Source organism: Seriola aureovittata, chromosome 5 (assembly GCF_021018895.1).
Source record: "Seriola aureovittata isolate HTS-2021-v1 ecotype China chromosome 5, ASM2101889v1, whole genome shotgun sequence".
NCBI lineage: Eukaryota > Metazoa > Chordata > Actinopteri > Carangiformes > Carangidae > Seriola > Seriola aureovittata.
The window spans coordinates 27,200,012-27,221,617 of record NC_079368.1 but is presented as its reverse complement, the minus strand read 5'-3'; the positions used below and the strand labels follow the sequence as shown (position 1 = coordinate 27,221,617).

At 41.9% G+C, this 21,606-nt stretch overlaps 1 protein-coding gene across 2 annotated transcripts; it reads left to right on the top strand.

Moving 5' to 3' along the window:
• Positions 1–5,012: 5,012 nt before the first annotated feature.
• Positions 5,013–21,315, top strand: mapk4 (mitogen-activated protein kinase 4). 2 transcript variants are annotated; one of them, XM_056375987.1, is made up of 9 exons: positions 5,013–5,185; positions 6,717–8,315; positions 8,541–8,716; positions 13,790–13,934; positions 15,429–15,511; positions 15,717–15,795; positions 16,079–16,298; positions 16,898–17,063; positions 17,529–21,315. In XM_056375987.1, the coding sequence occupies exons 2-9, from the start codon at positions 7,949–7,951 to the stop codon at positions 18,474–18,476; spliced, it is 2,184 nt and encodes a 727-aa protein (XP_056231962.1). In that variant the 5' UTR covers positions 5,013–5,185; positions 6,717–7,948; the 3' UTR covers positions 18,477–21,315. The 2 variants fall into 2 exon arrangements, with proteins under 2 accessions (XP_056231962.1, XP_056231963.1); XM_056375988.1 differs by lacking the exons at positions 15,429–15,511; positions 16,898–17,063; positions 17,529–21,315 and having other exon boundaries at positions 16,079–16,217.
• The last annotated feature ends 291 nt before the right edge of the window (positions 21,316–21,606 follow it).

Below are 21,606 nucleotides of genomic sequence, written 5' to 3'. Positions count from 1 at the left end.
GCTCTCTGCAGAGGTAGTACATATATATTTTGTCATTCAGTTATTATAAGTATATATTAATGGACAAAATACATGAATGCAGTGAGTCTTAAATAGGATTTTTACATGTTTTAGAGCTTGAAGAATCACAAATGAATCTTTATTCAACAATTATTTAGGTACTTCATATTAACAAAACTTTCATGTAACTTGTTACTTGTGTTGGAGTTTCAATTAGGCTATCTGCTCTGTGTGATTAACATCAGTGTGTGTGCCGTTGTTTTAATGTTGTCCTCTGATGTAAATAACCCCGCTGCCCTGTCTCAGTCTGTGCCCCTCTTATATCTCTTGACTGCATATCTTATTCTATGCGTGTCCTCACTGCTCCAGGCTGCGTTGGCATTTAGACACAGCCGGTCCTTTCCAGAGAGAGCTGTTGGCACACATGGCAAGATAACCTTGTCAGCTCTGAGACCTGTTTTCCTCCCTCTTTCCTTAAACTGTCTCTTTCTCCCGTCTCCCTTTCTCCCTCATGTCTCTTTATCTCTGTGTGTGTCAGGGTGTCAGTTTCTCAGCTCACCTTTTCCCTCCTCACGTATCTTTCTCTGCCTGTTTCTGTTTTACATTTGAGGTGTACTTGCATCTCTGCTTCTGACATGGAAGACTCGTCTGTTTTCTGTTCTGTGCTCTTGTTTTTCTCAACTTCCCTCACTCTGTAGTATCTCACGTGTTAACCCTTGATATCAGATGGTGCAGCAAGAAGATAGAGCTCTTTCTCAGTAATGCTGCATATACTGAACTGTGAATAATACCAACCTAGAAGATTTTAAATCATTAGTGTCTGTTTATTTAGGTGTACTATCCATATCGACATTAATATGTGGGGTTACGTTACATTTTGGTGTTTTTCTTGGTTCATAACATGAATGAAAAGGCTATAAATTAATTAATTAATTAATTAAACTCCAAAAACATCCATTGGATCCTACATTTCCCATAATGCAACTGGATAGCTCTCCCCCGCTTCCCTAAATGCCCACTTATTTCAAACATCACACCTCATGCCTCTCAAGTCCAATCTGAGATAACCTTGATGACGTCATTAAGGTGAATATCGTACAAACTGTGGTGTGCATTTGAAAATTTATATATAATACATAATATGTTTAGATATATAGGAAAACAATAGATTTAGATAGCATGAGGTTTGAATCAGCCTGTTCAGCCTTCACTCTCTCTCACCTTAAAGGGAAGAATGAAGTGGAAAGCACTGAATTCACTGAGCTAAGAGTTGTTTGTGCATATGATTTGCTGCTGTAGCATTTTCTATTCCCTTATGGGTCATCTTCACTCACCCACAGATGTGGCCCCATTCTCTCTCTCTCTCTCTCTCTCTCTCTCTCTCTCTCTCTCTCTCTCTCTCTCTCTCTCTCTCTCTCCTCTTTGGGTCATCAGTCAGCACAAACGCACACCAAGCAAGCCGACTAAGCCAGATGTCGTCACAGGGAAATTTCAGCCCTAATTTATTTATTTCCTTTCCTACTTAGACAGGGATCTGTTGGAGGGAGGTAACCTGAGGAGGACACACACACAATGCTGCTGCTCACACGCCGTTTCTGTGTGTCTTTGTAGAGACCCGTGGACTCCTTCATGACCTGCGTAACATTTCTATTACCAAATATCTTCTCTGGAGTTGTTTTCTTTTGTAACATACCTGCTAGCTTTAGCATCAAACAAGCCGCAAAGACCCCCGCTTACCATAAACACCTTGATGTATCACATGGTAGATGATAGGTAATGTTTGTTTTCTCATAGGTTTGATAGGAAAAAAGAAGGACCTTCTCCTTTTTATTTAAAAAAATATACAAACAAACAGGGGGCTAGTACAGTGTCCTGGTTTTGATTAGATTCCTCGCCTTCACACTTCTTTCCAGGGCAGATCCATAAATAATGACCACACATTGTCAAGACCAGGAGCAGGTGCAGCTGACAACATACCTGCCTCTCTCTCTCTCTCTCTCTCTCTCTCTCTCTCTGTGTTTCTGTAAATAGCCACCCACCACCGAAACTGTGATGTCTCCATTTGTCAGATGCTATCAGTATTAATTAGAGAGGTCTGCCTGAAAAGAGGAACAGAAACGCAGCACAGATGCGGAGAACAAAGACTCAAATGGACCAAAGGAGCAGCGAGAGTATCATGGCATTATCCATATTATCTATAATTTTCTGATTTAATCTTCGAAACATAAGTTGTTTTAAGAGATATTCATGTCATCGAGCTCTTTTTCCTCGCTTTCATCTTCTTTTCCTTTATTTCTGCAGTCTTTGCCTGTTCTCAGCTTTTTTTTTCTACATTTGTTTTTTTTTTTTTGTCATTCCTGTTTGCTTTCTTTACTTCTTTTTTATTGTTTATTGTAAGTAGATACTAAGTGATTTGGGGCTAATAGCATTTCCTCTACCTATTACTTTTGAGATGCTCATAAAAATAGTAAATTTTGCGACAAACCTGGAAACGGTCCCAGACTTAAAAATCGAAGATATTTCATAAACGCTAACAAGAGCTTATTTTTGTGAATGTCATCTAGCTGATACATCAGAGCTAACGACTTTAATGGCAGGTTGTGATGTTGCAGTGTTTCAGAAGCTGTGTCAGTGAAATGAAAACACCAGAGAGTGATTGTAGATACACTTTTGAACTGCATCACTGTTAGTCACAGTCATGAGGGGAGCATATCACAGCATCAAAAGAGCTATTAAAATCATGTTTTTGTGTGTGTGTGTGTGTGTGTGTGTGTGTGTGTGTGTGTGTGTGTGTGTGTGTGTGTGGGTGTGTGTGTGTGTGTGTGTTGAATTCATTTAATCACATCATCAGTAATTATTGGAATTATTCCTTGAATTAGCATAAAATGTTTCTGTGAAGTATTAAATCAACAGAAAACACACTTCCAATAATAGTGAAAGACAAAACATAGATATGACGTTTCATTTTAAACTGGTCTTCTCCGCCACTGAATAAAAACATCTGGAATAAGACTTTGTTCTGATGCAGCTGCAACAAAAGTATTCAACAATTTCCTTTTCACTACATTCCATTTGTAAACCTGTCTTATCTTACCGACACGCAGGGAAGGCAGCAGATACACACCTGGAAGATGTAAAGCAAAACGTTTCTTTTAATCCAAGCGGTTTTGCTCTAGCGACATCATACAGGAGGTACAGGACTTCCACTGGGTCCTTGTTTTGGAGGGGCCGAACATTTCTCTGTCACTTTCAAATTTGCAACAGCACCAGCTCTCTGATTATAACCTCCCCTCAGTAATCAGAGGGAACCACTGAGCCATCATCTACTTTAACAAATCGTTCATCAGATGGCTGCTTCACACACTTCATTTAGCCAAAAAGTGTCCTAACGTAAAAGAAGTTTAAAATGAGCAACAAATAGGAAGCAAAGCAAAAATGTCAAATCATCATCTGTTAACATGACTTTCAATACATAATTGATACAATTAAAGGTCTGTGCCCTGCGCAGTAGCTCTGCAGTCTTGAATTTTAAAAAGTGAAGGCCCAATGATCTTTCATTTCCAGTCTAGACATCCTCGGCCCCCAGTGATCTATCTGACTGTGATGTCTCCAGGTTGGCGACAGATGGGATTGACATGTTTAACATCGTTGTCAGAGTTACAGGATCTTGTATCTCACCATTAACTCAGAGATCTCCCACACTGTGCTTATTCTCACTCATCTAACCAGGCAGAACTGGCATACAAAATCCAGACACTCTCCTCTCCTCTTCTCACTGATTGAGCCGTAACATCAGTGTGTCACTTTACACAGGGTTCATTACATTAGGTTACTCCTGGGTCTCAGTTCTCTCTACAGCATCTCTCCTCTTTGCTAATCCCTGCAGCTGTAGCACCTCTGCATAATCATTATTACATTCACTATGACCTGCCTTCTCTTTTTTTAAGTTTCTCTCAGTGTGCTGACTCTCACAACCACCCTCCACTAACCACAGGCTATGGGACCTTGTAAGTCAACAGATTTTATAAAATACAGCCATAAGGCACTGCAGACATTAGTGGACCTTCTGTTTCTGTTAGGCTTTTGTTCTGCTCTCTCCGTCTTGGTGAAGGCCTGCAACAGTGCATCGAGTTCAAACTGAGTTTTCTGAGGGCATTAGCAGTGGTTTTGGGAATAGCACAAACTCAAAACAGAACTGAAACATAATAATAATAATAATAATAGATATGATAATAAAACTTTCAAACTTGGATTTAGGCCAACAAAGTGAAAAATGGGAGAAAGAGCACGTAAGAACTGCCTTTTTCATTTTCTTCCATGTTTTTCATTGTAACGCATTTTACCGCATAGACAGTGATATCCAGTGAAACCAGACTCCTGTTTCCAAGTATAAGCATGTCATCTTTGCTTTCACTGACATGACATGCTTATACAAGCTTTTCATTTTCACTCCCTCCATGATCTGCAGCTCCCTACAGGTCATTGACATGGTGGCGTCCTCCCTGTTAATATTCAAATATTCATTCACTACCAACAAAGGCTCCTTTCTAGCTTCCTCTCAAACCCACAAATTCTGCACCTGTCAGGATGATAGATGACCATGGTAATGATCAAGCTATAATAATCATGGCAAGAGTTAAACTGACTGATTTCTCTCTGTAACTTTCATATAGTCTTATAGTATTTCATCTGTGGGTTTGGAGACCAAAACCGACCCCCCCCCCCCCCCCCCAGGTTTAACTGAGGTCAGGGTGCTGGAGTCCGAGAGAGAGAGAGAGAGAGAGAGACAGAGAGACAGAGAGAGAGAGAGATGGGTACTTCATCATCCGTGGTGCAGTGTGTATGTGAGAGTGTGTAAAGCCACTCAGGTCTAGATGTAGGGTGATCCCTCCTCTCCTCCCTCCCTCAGATCGCTCCTCTGAAGCGCTGACAGAGAGCGGACAGTCGCCCACAATAACTGGTTCAGCCTCTGGCTTATCAGATCGGATCCCCCCCCCCCACCCCCCTTACTCAGCTCCCGGTGCCGACCCGTGCCTGCTGTTCCTGTATCATCTGAATCACACACACACAGACAGAGATGCGGACGTGTTTCACTTTCTTTGCTTCCAAGGACCCGTATCTCTCACATCTTTTCCTGGGATCTTTGTTTCTGGACGGCAGCAGGCTGCGGCTGCGTAATACTCCGGTGAGTAGTGATGGTTGCTGTTGTTATCTTTGCGTGTATTTCTCTCTTCTTCCTCTTGTTATTGCACACGGAGCAGGTGCTGACATAGATAAGATAAAGTGAAGCTGGGCTTGAGTGGGGAGAGGGAGAACGGGCCCGTTTTGTCGTTGGCACACTTTTTCCTTTTTGGAAACGGGGCTTCATGCTTTATTAGAAGCACTTAAATCTCAGTGTTTTTGTTCTGTCAGAGGGGCGTTACTGGAGTGTATGTAGACACACAAAGGCAAGCTGCACGAAGCCAGTGTGCAGAGAGGATGCAGCGTTTCCCATCTGAAGTGTAGCCGCCTAACGCTTGCTGGGAAGCACACTGTGTTAAAAAACAAAAAAGAGAAAAAAAAAAACAGTCAGGGACACAGAGGCAGCTGCACAAAGCCAGTGTACAACAGGGTGTACCGTTGTTTGCTCCCATCTGCCGTCACCTACCAATTCATTAACATCATACTGGCTCAGAGTGTAGAGGGTAGTTTCATTGTCTCTCCACAACCCAAATTAAAGAGTATTTAAAACCAAAAGTAGATATTTCTAATTCTTTAGTAAAACAAATGAAGGTATTTTATTGCACTGGATCGAGAAACTGTTCACGATTTTTATTTATAAAATCTATTCTTGCTGCATAACCTGAAGAAATATGGAGAATAAATGCTCAGAGAGAACACCAAGTGCCATCTCCAGTGGTTATGCATTATTTATAAAGTTAGCCCAGTGCTGCACCTCCCACCCAGCACCACTGTCAATGCTCCCCCTCCCTCTCTCTCTGTCTCTCTGTTCTCACCTTACACTCTCACAGCCTCTGACAGTCAGCCTGACTGAGGCGAACATGAGTCTGTTTAGAAGTGTTTCGAAGGCTGTTAAAGAACAGTTGAAGAGCAATTGCTTCGCCCCCATTTCTAGAAAGAAAGACTGAAAGAGAGAGAGAGCGAGAGAGAGCAAATACTCAACTCTGCCCTCAGGCCTTTGACAGCAAAGAGATTTGTTTTATGGATTGATGGATTGTTTGAGTTCTTACTGCAGGGATCTAAGGGTGTGAGAAAGTCAATGCTTTGGTTTCATACCATTATATGACCTTCCCAGGGGTTGAAATAAGAAATAAGCGCTATCAGAAAATGCAACAAGAAACAAATGAAAGAATACAAAGTGGACTTTCCATTGACAAAAAAAGCCACCATGTTAATCTGTTCCATTCATTCCCACTGTCTCTGCTCTGAAACATCAGCAGCTTCATAGAGCTGATATCCATTGAATCGATGTGATGATCCTCTCTAAGCACATTAAGTTGCTGGTGTAGATTAGGTTACACTGCCATTCAGTGTTATGTAATGGTAACTCTCCTACGACACAGACACTGTTGACACACACACACACACACACACACACACACACACACACACACACACACACACACATACAGGCGCTGTTGCTGTGTAACTTTCATCTTTATCTTCCTTGTCTGTCTGTTCTCTGTTCATCCTGTTTCCTCTCTCTTCCTCCCCAGGAGCAGCAGCAACAGATGTGTTGAGCGACGCAGCTAATAGCAATATCTTTCCACACTGACCACAGCCTGATGCTTAAATCCTTACATTCATAATAAGGCAACGGGAAGCAGATTACTGAGGGATTATACGCATGCACATGTATTGTACGCGCATGCACACACAGAGGATAGCACAGTTCCAGGATTTGACCGCTGTGCCACTGTGGAGCTCACTCTGAATGAACTCGTGTGGCAGGCTGGCTGACTGAGACACCGTGGTATCATGGAAGAGGAGGAGGAGCCAACTGAGTCTCATTGAATTTAAAACACATGCCCCCGCCTCCCTCCTCCTGCATCAGTATCGAAGGCTTTGACTGGCCGATGAGGATTACAGACAGAAAGAGAGAAGAGTGCAGAGCCGACCGTCCGCCTGTTGCTGTCCCATGATGCATCTACACATGTAAGAGCAGGATCAGTCGCACAGAGGGCTGTTTCTATGGATACCCCTGCCCTGGGTAGTATTAATAAGACTCACTGATATTCTGACTATCTGTGCGTGGAGAAGATACAGTGAGAGATTAGATGTGCATCCCTGCAGCATCAGATGACATCTGTGGAGCAGTAAAAGACATCATCATCAAGTGTCAGGAGGAAAACGTTGACGGATTGTTTTTTTCAGATTTGAACATGCACTGTAGCTGCTTTACCAACACATGTTTAAACCCGTGGCTGCACAATCACTGACTAAAACAAATGTTAGCTTTCTTTCCGCTTGGTTTCATATATTTTGATCCTTTCTGAGGTTCAGTTTTTTTGCTCAGACACCCCTTGTCCTAAACTCCTCTAAGATAAGTGAACATGTGAACATTAACAACGGATGGTTCACTAAAAGGGTGATTTAATAAGAATCTACACACACAGGACTAATAGAGGAGGTGAAGTGATGCACAAAGAAACCTCTTCTTAGGCCTGAACAAAATGATTGTAATTTTCTAAGATAGTCCTACACTTAATAGGCCCCTAAAACTGCCACCATCTTCCACCAGACAAAACAGACATCTACATGCACCCGCTACCCAAAGAAAAATCAGATGTCTAGTTAAGGTTCTGGACTCACCAGCAAGATGTGGCGTTGTGCACCTCAGACGATAACAAAGAAGTTTTAATTTAGAAACTGTTGGGATCCATCAAGTGCACTGAACCGCCTGAAATCTATCTATCATCTGTGTCTTATACCTCTAAACTGAGCTATCATGGCCAGACAGGAAACTCCCCTCTTCCTCCATGGCTTCGACCTCAGTGGCCACTTTATTGACCTTCGACCTCTCGGCACAGGTGTCACCGGCCTAGTGCTCTCAGCTGTGGACCAGCGCAATGGACAGCGCGTGGCAATTAAAAAGCTGGTGATGCGTGACGCGGTGACGGTGAAACATGCCCTGCGGGAGGTCAAAATCACCCATCGGCTGCACCATGAAAATGTGGTCCAGGTTCATGAGGTTTTGGCGCCATACGGACGGCCGCTGCCCCGAGACCCAGCCCAGCTCAGTGCCCTGTACATTGTGCAGGAGTGCATGGAGACGGATATGGCTCGGCTGCTGGAACAAGGACCTCTACCCACAGGTATGGGGGCTTAAAGGGGGGAAAGAGTAAATTCTACTTAAGTAAATTGCAAATGTTTTTTCTACTGGTCTTTCTTGTTACGTCACTCCTGGCCATGTTTACACAGTGATTTATTGGATTTAAAAGAAATCCTTTTAAGACCTTGTTAGCAAAGACTGTGGCAAAAATACCACATTCAAAAATGACACATTTGTATATTTTATTCCATTTTTTGCACTTGAACAGGTCACGCTACTCTGCTGTTCTACCAGCTGCTGAGGGGACTAAAGTTCATCCACTCAGCTAACGTCCTGCACAGAGACCTAAAGCCTGCCAACATATTCATCAACACGGACCAACTGCTGCTCAAGATCGGAGACTTTGGGTTGGCCAGGATAGTCGACCCTCACTATTCTCATAAGGTAACAGTGAGGGGCACAAAGAACCAGCCCCCTCAGGTTTGGAAATTATGAATGGCTGGCTTGGCTGTACAGTGGTAGTTGGACGTCTTACTTTTTAAAGTGCTCACTTATGAGAAAAACATGAGAAAAAGACATATAAGCTGGAGTTTTAGAGTAATCAACTACACATGTACAAACTTTTATGGCCATAACCTAATTACTCTTGCTCATCTTTATTGGGGCATGCAAATGTAGACAATGGTGCCAACTTTAACAATTTTGACTAGGGGCCAATAAATTCCTGTGATGTGTGTTATTCCTGTGTTATTCTCTTTTGGTTCATGCTCTCTTCACAAATTTTATCTTAATTTTATAAATCCATAGTCTTCAGAAGACAAGCCAGCATAAAGGTACTTGTTTTACAAAAAGTAATCATACTATAAAAATTTAGTCAGTGAAGCTGATAAAGTTAGGAGGATGTTTCACTCTCCTCATTGCTCTGACACAGTGTGGGTTGTTCTGCTGGAAATGGAAGAATTTTAGGATTGTTGTTGTATTAAACATCATCTCTGTGAAAAGATTGCAACTCTTAAACCCTGGCCCGGTGTGGTTATCCGACAGCAGTGCACTAACCCTTGTCCTTGTGTAGCAAAGGATACATTACAGGATGGGATACTGTTGCAAAAGAATCCTCCTATAGAGAATCAGCGAGCTTTGGCACATGTTTTTGTCTGCCTCACAATTGAAATACAGAATAATTGATCTGTCAGTCTGCTGTTCTTTCAGTGTCTAATCTCAGGTGACATCTTTGACATCACTGGTCTGATTCATCTTTTGAAAAGTATACTGGCTGGCTAAATGCAGCCAAAATTTCAATATCTCAAACTTTGAAAAAAGTGTGTCATTGCTACACTTCTTAGACAGAGTCTACATGTTGCGATTGTAGTACAGCCAAGCTGTCTTTTTTTCTATGATTGGTTTCTCCGATTACACACCCCCATGTCTGATGTTGCCGACCTGTGTCTTTTACAATAGGCCTCTCCAGCTCAAACCCTGCTATTACTGTAACATCTTCTGCCCAAACCTGGTATCAAGTTTTGTGCTAATCAAACCCTGTAATTAGCCTGTCCATTGTAGGTGAGGGCTTCTGAGAGATTAATGTGACAGTTTACTGCTCCATTGTGCTGATTTATTATGCATGAAGATCCCACAGAAATACTGTTACACTAGCAGGGTTGTGTGTGTGTGTGTGTGTGTGTGTGTGTGTGTGTGTGTGTGTGTTTGTATGTTTGTGGGTCTGTGCATGTGGAGAGGAACTCTTGTGAAAGGCGAGCTTTGTCAGCCCAGAACACGGGACTGGAGACCAGCTGGGTGCAGACACAGGGGGTGCATTTGGAGGGGAGAAGAAGGGTGGAGGGAATGACGGGAGGAGGAGGAGGCAAAAAAAAACAGATGAGGAGCAAGGGTGAGAAATACTGAGTCATAAAAGGGTGATGGAAAGAAAGGTGAAGAGTAGAAAGGGAGAAAAAGAGGGAGGGTGAGCAAAAGTGCAAAGAGGAAAAACAAGGAAAGTGGGACAAATAAAAAGATCAAAAAATGGGAGAAATTAAGGTAGTTTGGGCATGCAAGATGGCAGAAACCCTAGACAGATAGATAGACAGATAGACAGATAGATAGATAGATAGATAGATAGATAGATAGAGATAGATAGATAGATAGATAGATAGATAGATAGATAGATGGATAGAATTACTCTGATTTGTTTACTGGGAGTTAGTTGGGAGTCTGTCCCATCGGATGTGTCTGTTCGCAGCAGAACATCAGTTTGTCACTGTTCATTAGCATAAAATTGCATTACCAGATTTATGTGTGTGCGCTAGTGTGTATGATGATGTGTGTGTAAGATGATGCTGGGCTATTTGTGATGCAGTGTTGACACCAAAGCAGATGCCTGCAGTGAATGTGAAAGCATCTTCTCTTTTATTTAATTATGCAGAGCCAACGCGCTGCTTTTTCAAACCTTCTGTAGTAATGGATGACAGCAGTTCAGACTTCAGCTGTGATGGAGATTCATAAATAGTATTAACTTTTTTATTGGGCTATAAAACAAGACTGGTGGCTCATTTATGCTGCAATCAAACAGAGTTCTTTCATCACAGTCGACCTTCAGGTTTTATATTGTGTCATACTTGACGGTAAAATTGGCCGGTATAGATTTCTAGTTCTCACCACTGAATGATCTGCCCTCTTTTCAATTAGCTATAATTGCTTCAAAAAAGTCTTGTTTTGCCTTAAATCTTTAATTAGAGCTTCTGCAGTATCTTACACGGGAGGTGTATTATCACAGCAGTTTTGTGAGCACACTGTGACTCTGCAGTGAATTGAGATGAGGCTGTTGTACGAGCTGTCTAGAAGTGTGCTTCTGACAACCCAGACAAACATTTACTCAGGTGAAAGGAGATGACAGAGAGGTTGAGAGGAGAGAGGAGGAAAACAGAGGCAGAGAAAACATTTGTGATGTTGTTTAGAGTCTACACCAGTAGGAACTTAGTGTTTCTGTTGTGAGTGTGCATGTGTGAATGTCACCTGCTGATGCAGTGCTGGATCCGCCCAGAAATTATTCATGACCTGGATGAAGGACGGAGAGACAGAGGGGGAGGAAAGGTGAATAAGGAGAGGAAAAAGTAAGCGAAAAGAAGGGATGTAAGGAAATGAGGTGAGGGGGACAAACAGAAAGATACAGTGAGGATTGACAGGTGAAAATTAACTGAGTGGAATGAAGGAGGGATGAAACATGTGAGAATGAAGGTGAGGTAAGCAGGGGTGGCAAAACGAGAGGGAGAGAAAGAGCGTGTGAGAGAGAAAGAGTGTGAAGAAAAGAGGAAGGGTAGCGGAAAGAGAAGCACCAAGGTGAGGAGTTTAGATTAAGGTAAACGGATGGAGAGGAGAGTAGGAAGTGGTGACGGGGAAGAAAGTCGAGAGGAAGGAAGAGGAAGTCAGAGAGGAATGAAGGCATCCAACAAACCTTTTATATTGGTGAGCAGCTGTGACACAAAAGTCTGCACAGTGTGTAGTGTAAATATAGCTACAAAAATGAAATCTAAGACCACATCTGTGCAAGACCTAAATATGTTTCTTTTTCTGTTCAAAACAGTTTCCAAAGATGTTCTATGATGAACTTTTATCATCAATAACAATAACAACCTGAAAATGTTGATATGAAACATGCCCCTCCTCAAAAGTCACTGTCATAGGCTTGTCAGGAAGTAGAAAGGAGAGCACAGATGATCAGGAAGGAGGAGCTAGACAGACAGACAGACAGACAGACAGACGTAGAAGACAAGGTGAGTGTATGTTTGTCAGACCATCAATGAGCACTCAGCATCAGTTTCTGCTCCGTCATCTCCTGGCACACAGAGGGAGGGCATGAAGGGGAAGGTGCAGCGGAGGCAGAGTGGGCCTGGAGAGGGAGGGAGTACAGAGCATAAAAGAATGAGGTAAAGGACACGTGATGAAGGGGTGAAGAGGAGAGGAAAGCAGAGGTGGCACAAGAGGAGCATAGGTGAAAAAAGAATAGAGAGAAGAGAAACAATAAGGCTGTAGAGCTGACAAAGTGTTCTCAATTCATTGCTTTTTATTCACAGCTAGTCAATAGTGCTGTGGATCTGGGCAACTTGTTCAACACATTGTATTCTAGGAGTGATGTAACTCCTAAAAAAAAGCTGGCCCAGTCATTTTGACATGTAAAAAACATTTTGGCCAGGCTGACTTCTATGTAGGGGAAGTGATGTATAACTGGGAACATTGGCGTGTGTGGCCCACAATGCATAAAGCCCCTGAGTCATGCCTTAAACCTGCTGATTGAAATACAGTTCACTATCTTTTTATTTACCATCTTCGAAGATGAAGAGGTAACTCTCTTTTCAGCTCTCAAGTAAAATATGAACCTATTTTGGGTCAGACCTAAAACAGAGGGCCTATGTAGTGTAATGCTATGTTGGTGTTACAGGTGCCTCAAGATCATTTTAATCTAACTAGCTCACAGAGTAATTTCTGTCATCCATCTTGAGTATGAAAACTCATCTGGGCCAGGTTAAATCCAGTCCTGTCTATATAGCATAAGCCTAAATAGAACTGTTCTGCAGGACGGGCCGGACAGAGCCAATGGTGAGATGGGAAAAGAAAACAATGGACTTTAGGAGAGGGATGATGGGAGAATAGAAGGGGAGAAAAGCATGAGGGAGGGGTAGGAGATGGGGCTTAGAGGCAGATCCAACACTCCAACAAGGAACCCCTGCCTCATTTTCCAACACAAAAAGTAAACGAAAATAGTATGCCAATAATGAAAAGTGAATGAATTATAACCATATTTTGTTATGAAGTCTATTATGACTGCTGTTTAAGCCTAGGGCAGTAAGTGAGATCAGGAGAGATACAAGGTTATCATGTAGTAAGGTGGAGTGATATGTAATAGGCAATGAGAGTGTTAATGATAGCAACAGGCAAAAGCATCTCATTATAAAAAAATCTGGTTTGTGTATGAATATGCTTGCCTGTGGCTCATCTCCATGCACGGCATCATCTGTGTTATTCACAAGGTGAATGTTTACAAAAGTAAAAGGCAGAAGGGAGCCTTGTTGGACCAGAAGACGTGTATTGTTGTACAGCGGAAGCTTAAAAAAAGGTGAGACTCAGTAACTGCAGGTAGAGATTCAGGGGAATATTTTCTGCTGGAGAGTGTGTCCTGAAGCCAGTTTCCATCATACAGCTGACATAACATGATGAAGTCTTTGTGGGTGTCAGTCAAAATATCCCATGTGAACTCAAGCTTGCTTTTTGTAGCTGACATTATCGACTTCACAATGCTTCCACTCCAGCAAAAATGGCTGGCAGCACGTTGCCTGCTGGACTGGGATGGGAATTTTGAACACCTCATACACATGCAAGTGCATGCAGTTGTATGGTAACAGCTAACAAGCCAATCTGTTGCACGCTCATCACTAAGATAACCACAGTATATATTCTGTTGCTTTAACTTACCACTTTCTCTCTCTCCCATTTTTCTCTCATTCATCTCTTCGCCTCCTCCTCCAGGGCTATCTGTCCGAGGGTCTCGTAACTAAGTGGTATTGTTCCCCCCGTCTGCTCCTGTCGCCCAACAACTACACCAAGGCCATTGACATGTGGGCCGCAGGCTGCATACTGGTTGAGATGCTCACTGGACGCATGCTGTTTGCAGGTACCTCTGCTGGTTTGTTCACGATGACCTTGACGTCCTACAGAAACATTATGATATTGCCTACTTTTAATTTGATGATATCATAAAATATAATCATATCATTAGTATTCAGCAGAAATATATTATTACTGAACTGACTGTCTGACTGTGTTTTGACTCCCACAAAGGAGAGTGCATGTAAAAAATAACATAAAAAATTAATAATGAAATTTCGTTTTCACAGCCTTTAGTGTTGTATGAAAATAAAGATAGACATGCTAAGTTTTTGAGGATGAACTTAGTACTCTTGCATGTACATCTTAGCAACATTAAGATGTAGCCGAAATAAGATAGAACATTGAAATCAGGCTTCTTTGACTAGCTTTTTAAAAGTTCCTTCTAGCAGGATCAAAAAAGATCTTTAAAGGCTGTATCATAGTAGAAAAGTGAGAGCTAAGGAGAGATTTTCTTTCCAGTGTCCTCCACCAAAGACGCTTTATTCCTTTTCTTCAGGCTACTTCTTTGCCTGACCAGAATAACAATGATGATAGTGAAATTCTCACTGTCTGAAGCAGATGTAGTTCCTCATGACAGGCTGATTTGACCTCCACCAGCCTTCCATGCCACAGGGGAGATGGTGCCACAAACTCAAGAGCTTCATCTGTTCCTTGGTGTTCCTCTGCTAGATTTTCACACATCAAGAGTTAAACATGTTTGCCTTTCATTTCACTTAACCACCACAGTTTACACAGCACAATATGTTTTTGTTTACCAGAGAGGAAGCAGTGCACTCTCATCCAAATACACTACAACTGCTGGCTTATTTCTTAGTGGTCAATGTGCTGATATAGCACCACCTGCTGGTGTCCATCAGTTAAAGGGCAAATAGTCATTGTATGACATGGGTGGAAAAATATTGCTGCACTGCTCTTTGTGGGCTGAAAACTTCAAGCATGTTGCACTTCAGTTTACACCACAGTATGTGACCTCACATTAGTTTGTCTCCATCAGTTGTCAAGGAGAGAGCGTACTTTGGGGACTTTTCCCAGGGTTGAGCTTGATCGCATCTGACTCCTTCCTGGTTGTGTACGACCCCCAACAAACTCAGGTCGATGCCAAAGCTAATAGAGCTTTAACTTTAGGACTGGGCCATGGTGGGGTAAATGTCTGGCAATATTAGAAAGATATTAGAAGGATGTGGCATTTTTACCCAACATCCAAAGAAGTGCTTTCCAACAGGTTGTACTGTGGACACAAAATTCCCTGGTGCACACAATACTGTTAACTGTTGTGGAATCATAATGTGGTTGTGACCAGAAAAACAACATGCCTGAAATTTCAACCTTCCCTTTTATCATCTTATCTGCATTGACGCTTCTTACCTCACCATTTCTTTCACTCTCATACCTCCTGTAATTCCTGTTTCACTCTAATTGGCCACCTTTTTTTTCTGCTTATGTAACTGATCCTTTGTCTCGTCTCTGCTTGTCTCTGATTGGCCGGTCCCCTTTGCAGGAGCTCATGAGCTGGAGCAGATGCAGCTGATTCTCGACTCAGTGCCGGTGCTGAGAGAGGAGGACAGGCAGGACCTGCTACAGGTGACGCCTCAGTCGCTGCTGCAAGTCATATGTCTGCAAGCTGATAGTTTAAATATGGAACAGGAATGTTGCTTTCAACTAGAATTTTCTTTATAATAGGGATTCATCCAGAAGGGCGCCTTGAATACTCCAAAGAAATGTACAAAAAAAAAAAAACACAACAGAATTATGCACACGTCTTAACTCCACTGTCATCCTTTCCCAGGTGATGCCTTCATATATCAGTCGTGGATGGAGAGTCAAGAAACCCTTCTCTGTCTTGTTGCCTGAAGTGGATTCTCAGGGTGAGCAGAGAGAACTAAGTGGTGGGAAGAAGATAAAGGTCAAGCAGTGTGAGACTGGGGACAAACAAGAGTAATAGAAGATTTGAGGAGGAAGAAATATACAGAAAACAGCAGTTTCTCAGGGCTGTGAAGGTTGGATAGTAGGGAGGAGAAGTTCAGAGGTCTAACACCTATAATTTAGCCCTGAGACACAATCATTTTAAGGAGAACACACTACATGGTCACTACATTTTATTCCTCCTCCTCTTTCTCCCTCACTCATTCCCTCTTCCTCTACTTTCAGCTGTGGACTTCCTTGAGCGTATCTTGACCTTTAACCCCATGGATCGGCTGACAGCTGAAGCAGCGCTGACCCACCCCTTCCTCCAGCAATACTCCTGTCCAGCAGATGAACCCACCTCCTTGCATCCCTTCCACATCGAGGACGAACTGGAGGACAGCCTCATCACCGAGCAGAGCCTCAGCAACAGCAACAGTCAGGCCTCCAGCATCCACTGGGACAGGTGTGTAGATTTACCTTTGTAGACACTGGTGGGGAAGGATGATTTTGTCTGAATTTTATATTGTGTCAATTTGCCATTGCTACTGGAGTTTGTCTAATTAATAGACCTCTGTTCCACATTATCAACGGTCAAAAAGTCTGTTCTAAGTTGTTGATTCCTCATCAGAGGAACCAGAAACCACTTGTATCCAAAACGTAATTTCTTTGGTTGTAGACCTGCTAACCTGTGTTTCACAAATGGATTTAGAATACTTTAGCATATACTAACATACTTCTGACTAACAAAATTAATTTAAGCTCCTATCTAACACTGAGGTTTGACTGCTCAGGAGCTTTTTAAGGAAACTCACTGAGCTTCTAGAATATTTTCGAACACTTTACTGCATTTCATTTAATCCACCAACCACAGGTCTGACTTAGATTTTAATTTTAATCCTAGTTTTTGCACTGAAAAAAATGGTCCAAGTCAAAGTGTACGAACAAAAATTTTGGTAAAGCATAACGAGAAACTACCAGTTTACTTACTATAAATAAGCACATCCGACTCAATATGCTGCAAAGTGAAGTTAATAGAAATCCTTCATTACTTCCTCTCTGCAGGTATGAGAACAGTTTATCAACAGACGTGTGCTGGCAGCAGTCAGGCGGGATGTGCCGCTGCATGCCCCATGGTCGCATTACGTCTGACCTCGGAGACACGACAGAGGAAGAGGATGTGCAGAGAGACCCCCGAGCCAGTTCCACTTCACTGTTAGAGGAGGCTCAGGTTTTTCTTATTTTTCTGTCATTTTCCCCCATACTGACTGATTTGTACTTGGGTGTAACTATTATATTATTTTATTGAAATGCACAGAGAGTCGTAATGAAGCTAATTACTGACCCATGAGTGTTTTATTTGTTTCACCACCTGCTATTTGGCAAAATGAAAATTTCGCCATACAGGAAATTGTTTGTGGTTGCGACATCCAGTCTGGTGGTAAACACTATAAATGCACTTGCCATTGTGTAGTGTTGCCATCACTCTTTTATTTATAGTGTCTTGAGGTTTAGGTGGTCAAATCTTATTGCTGTCACAATTAATCACACATAGGATATTTAGTAACAAACTATAATGAGTCAAAATAGTTGAACACACAACTAGAATTAATCCTTCACTTTGCTTTCTTCCCCATTTATCAATCTCCCCATCTTCCTAACCAACTGCTGCCCCCATCCCGCCTGTCTTATATAGGTCGACCCACGCAAATATTCCCACAGCAGCTCAGCTGAGCGCTTCCTGGAAAACTCTCACTCGTCTCTGGAACGAGTCTGTGGTTTGGGATATGGGGACCTGGATTGTGGCCGCTCCTGTGACTACAAAGTGGGCTCTCCTTCATATCTGGATAAAATTGCCTGGAGGGAGGGCAAGCCTCAACACTACTCAGAGCCTAAGCTAATCCTGGATCTGTCTCATTGGAAGCGTAACACTAACATCCTTCCTGTGCCTGCTGAGCCTATTGGAAGCAGTGTGGAGGACCTGGGAGAGATGAAAGTGGAGGAAGCAGAAGAGGAGGAGACAGGGGATTTATTCCAGGAGATCTCTCGCTGGGTTAAGAGCACCCAGTCTCGTCTGCACTCACCCAGTCCCAGTCCCTCTTTAGAGCCACGTTCACCCTCCTGCTACACCTCCTCTCCTCCTCTTCCTCTCTCCCCGACTGACCTCCCAGCCCCAGTCTTCCACTACACAGAAGTTGTGCAGCAACCATCAGCTGAATATGATGAATACAGACTCAGCCCACTTCCACCTGTTACATCTTCCTCTAATTCCCTTCCCTCACTTCTCCCCTCATCTCCCACCTCTCCACTTCCTCCTCATTCACCTCGAGCAGTTTCTCCCCCCACCTCGCCACTTTTTAATCCCCCAGAATCTCAGCCCCTTTCCTCTACTTCCTCCATTTCTCAGCCAGTAAATGATGACTCCTTGGAGTCACTTCCTGTCAAGCAAAAAGACCGGCTTTTCGACCTGGATGTGTTCATATCCCGAGCACTGAAACTGTGCAGGCAGAATAAAGACAAAGCAGACGGGAAGAGAGGAAAAGAGGGAGGGTGGAGGGAAGAAAGCAAACAGCCAAACATTAACCGAAAGGTGCCCCGGCTTCCAGAGCACAGGACCCCACCACCACAGACACCTAACTCTTGATGTTGACTTTCAGCTTCGGGGCCCACAACATTATAGCATCAATATCGGTAGCACTTCCAAATGCTCATAGTGCTTTACATAAAGGGGTGTCCATGGCTGAATATGCTGCTTAAACATTAGACGTTGGTGTTAGCAGCTGTTGTCTTTTGGTACATGCCACACGCGGTGACTAAAACCAGCCACTTAAGCAATCCTGCAGCTTCTACCCTCTCAGGTAAGAAGAGGTCAGAGAGCATCTGGGTTAAATATAAATAACCATGCTTAGCACTGCAAATATCAAGGATTTGTTCTACGTGAGAATATTTACAAATAATCAGCTAATTAAAGATTATGGTATTTGTGATTTGCTATCTTTTGTCAAGTTAAAGATGGGTCAAACTTTGACTTGATAGCAACTTATTCTGTGACGCAAACAGTTGCGATTGGAACAGTCAGTCTGTTAAAAAAGAGTTAGTCCAGGATACTGATAACAGCAACCTACTGGAGTGGGATCACTTGGTTTGTTTTTGAGTTAGTTTGTTTTCTGCTGCGTGTCAGTCATTCAGTCATTTCTTGAAATGTCAGACTGTCTTCCAAAGGTGATGTTCACCAAATAATGAGTGTGACAGGGGAAATGCTTCTTCCAAGTTTCTCTGAATGTATAAACTGAAAAATAATCAGTCAAATTATGCTACATGGTAAACCATAAGGAATTTATTTGTTGCTGTTTTAACTCTCCCATGGTGACATAAAGAGCTGTCACTGGTAAATGCCTTGTAAACTTGTATAAACTGTTATATTTAATTCTATAGTATATTTCTCAAGACTGTTGTCTTGATATTCTAGTGTCTAAAATATTCTTGTTTTCTTAGTTGAATGCTAGAGCACAATTTTGTGTTAATTTGGAGTGAGTTGTATTTTGTTTAAATGTGGAATGCTAATTTATGATTATTCAGTAAACTTCGCTCTAGTTCCTATCATAAATAGTTTCATATCCTGTCTGCCTGATGCACCAAACAAGGGTCATCATCTGCTGTACACTTACTGAAAATTTACTACCCTCTCTGTACTAGACAGCCCAATATCCGTCACCGTTTTTCTCACTTAAAAATTAACCACAGAAAGCTCTAATGCAAACAAACATAGCCTATATTTTGAGGAATGTAGATCCTTTACAGCCTTTATAGGAAATAATTTGTACTGAAAACTTCTCAGTGCTGCCCAGTAACCATAGTGATATATGGAAGAGAAAATGAATAAAGCATATATATTTTGAAATACTTTTCTATTCAGCATGGTAGACAGTAGACCCTCAGAATGTTATTTATTCTGGCATCTGATGACCCCCCCCCCCCCCAAAAAAAGTCATTATCAATTCAAGGCTGTTGGCTTGTGTCTCATACTTTCTCAATCAAGTGCATCTGACATTCACTTCACTTGTCAAACTAAAAAGCTAATGTTGAGCATATGGAAATGGCATTTAAGTTATTCTGCTGAGGTGCCAAAAAGAAATTCAGTTAAATCCATGTGCATCTCATTCTGTAGCCAGAGGAAATTAGCTTCCACCACACCTGGTGTCAATGAAGTGTATACTTTGTACACATACAGCCCATAGACTAAGTCTGTGAGCTGTACATACACAACGGCACAGCTATTCGTAACGTCAGAGGCACAATACTGAGATGTATAAAAAAACACAGCCAAGACAGCTTCAACCCCCCCCCCCCGAAATAAGACATGTTTTATCTGTTCAGTGATCTTTCAGTCCAGCATCTCATACCCATTCTGACTAGACCAACCTCCACAAGTCTTTCATACCCTCTTATATATAAACTTGAGTCCATAGAAGCCATGCAAGCTACACACAGAACAGTATCCCTTTGTGTGCAGTACTCATAAGGATAAAGCTAAAAAAAACAAAAAAACATAAATGTTTTATTATCTTTTTTCAAACAGCTGTACACATAACATTGCTCTGAAAAGACTGGCTTTCATAATATCTGCACCTTTTATAAACACTGTAGCCAACACACACAGGTTGTGAGCAGGTCATCATTTGCACAACAAAGTATAACAATGACTTCCAAAGGATCGAGCCATATGTGAGAAGAGTACAACCTACTGGATGGTACAGCAAAGGCAGGTATGGTTTTTTATATTCACAATAGACATGAAGCACATATAGAGTCACTAGCACATTCAGAAATACAGGTTTTCCTCAGTGACTACTGAAAGTCCACCACTGTCAATGCTCATTTTAAAGTATTAACCATACCTGGGTTGGATTGCTGGATTAACTGACAGAAGTGTTCAAGTCAATAAAAAAGTGCAAACTGTCCATTTTCTGGTCCAGAGCCATTTATCTATATATGGAAATAGATAGAAGCTGTGCTGTACTTCAACTAATTCAAAAGGGTTTCAACCTGTACATGTTCAAATTTTGCATTATAGTTTCCTCTGCAGGTAACCTAAGTCAGCAATAACATCATTGATGTATAACACAAACATACTGTAACACATGTGGTTACTGAGCCAGTTCTTTGAAGTGGGTGAAGTAATGTAGAAAATGTGCCTCTGTATACCTCAATGGTTCGAGCTTGCTGAATGTAACATATCCTCTCCCTTCTGCATGGCTTTCACTACTATTCAACTTGCTTAAACTTTGTTGTTTTCATTATGTGTCACCTTGTGAAACAGTCATAATCCTCTGGGCTCTTATTTATTTTGTATTCATGCTTCACAAAGGCCCAAGCTTCTCATTTTGAAAAGGTTTTTAAATGCACCGTATTGTTTGATGGTATCTCTTTTTGCAGTTTTTCTGTTTTTGCTGGACAATTAATAAAACAATACTTAAACTATTGTTGGACCGTATATTTTCTGTGGTCCTGTTGTAATACCAATTACATATTAAAGAAAGATCACTGGAATTAGGGACAAGTAGATAATAAAAATACAATAAAACGTGGTCTAGTTAAAATGTATCTTAATCGTCATCACAGTGTATAAAATTCAGCACCCTGCTTTTATTCCCTCAGTCCGCAACGTGAATGTCTACTGTCGCCATGGGAACAGGAGTCGGTTTAATAGTTAACGTTAGCTTAGCCTATTATCAATGAACAATAAAATTGCAATACGTCATATCTGAACAAAA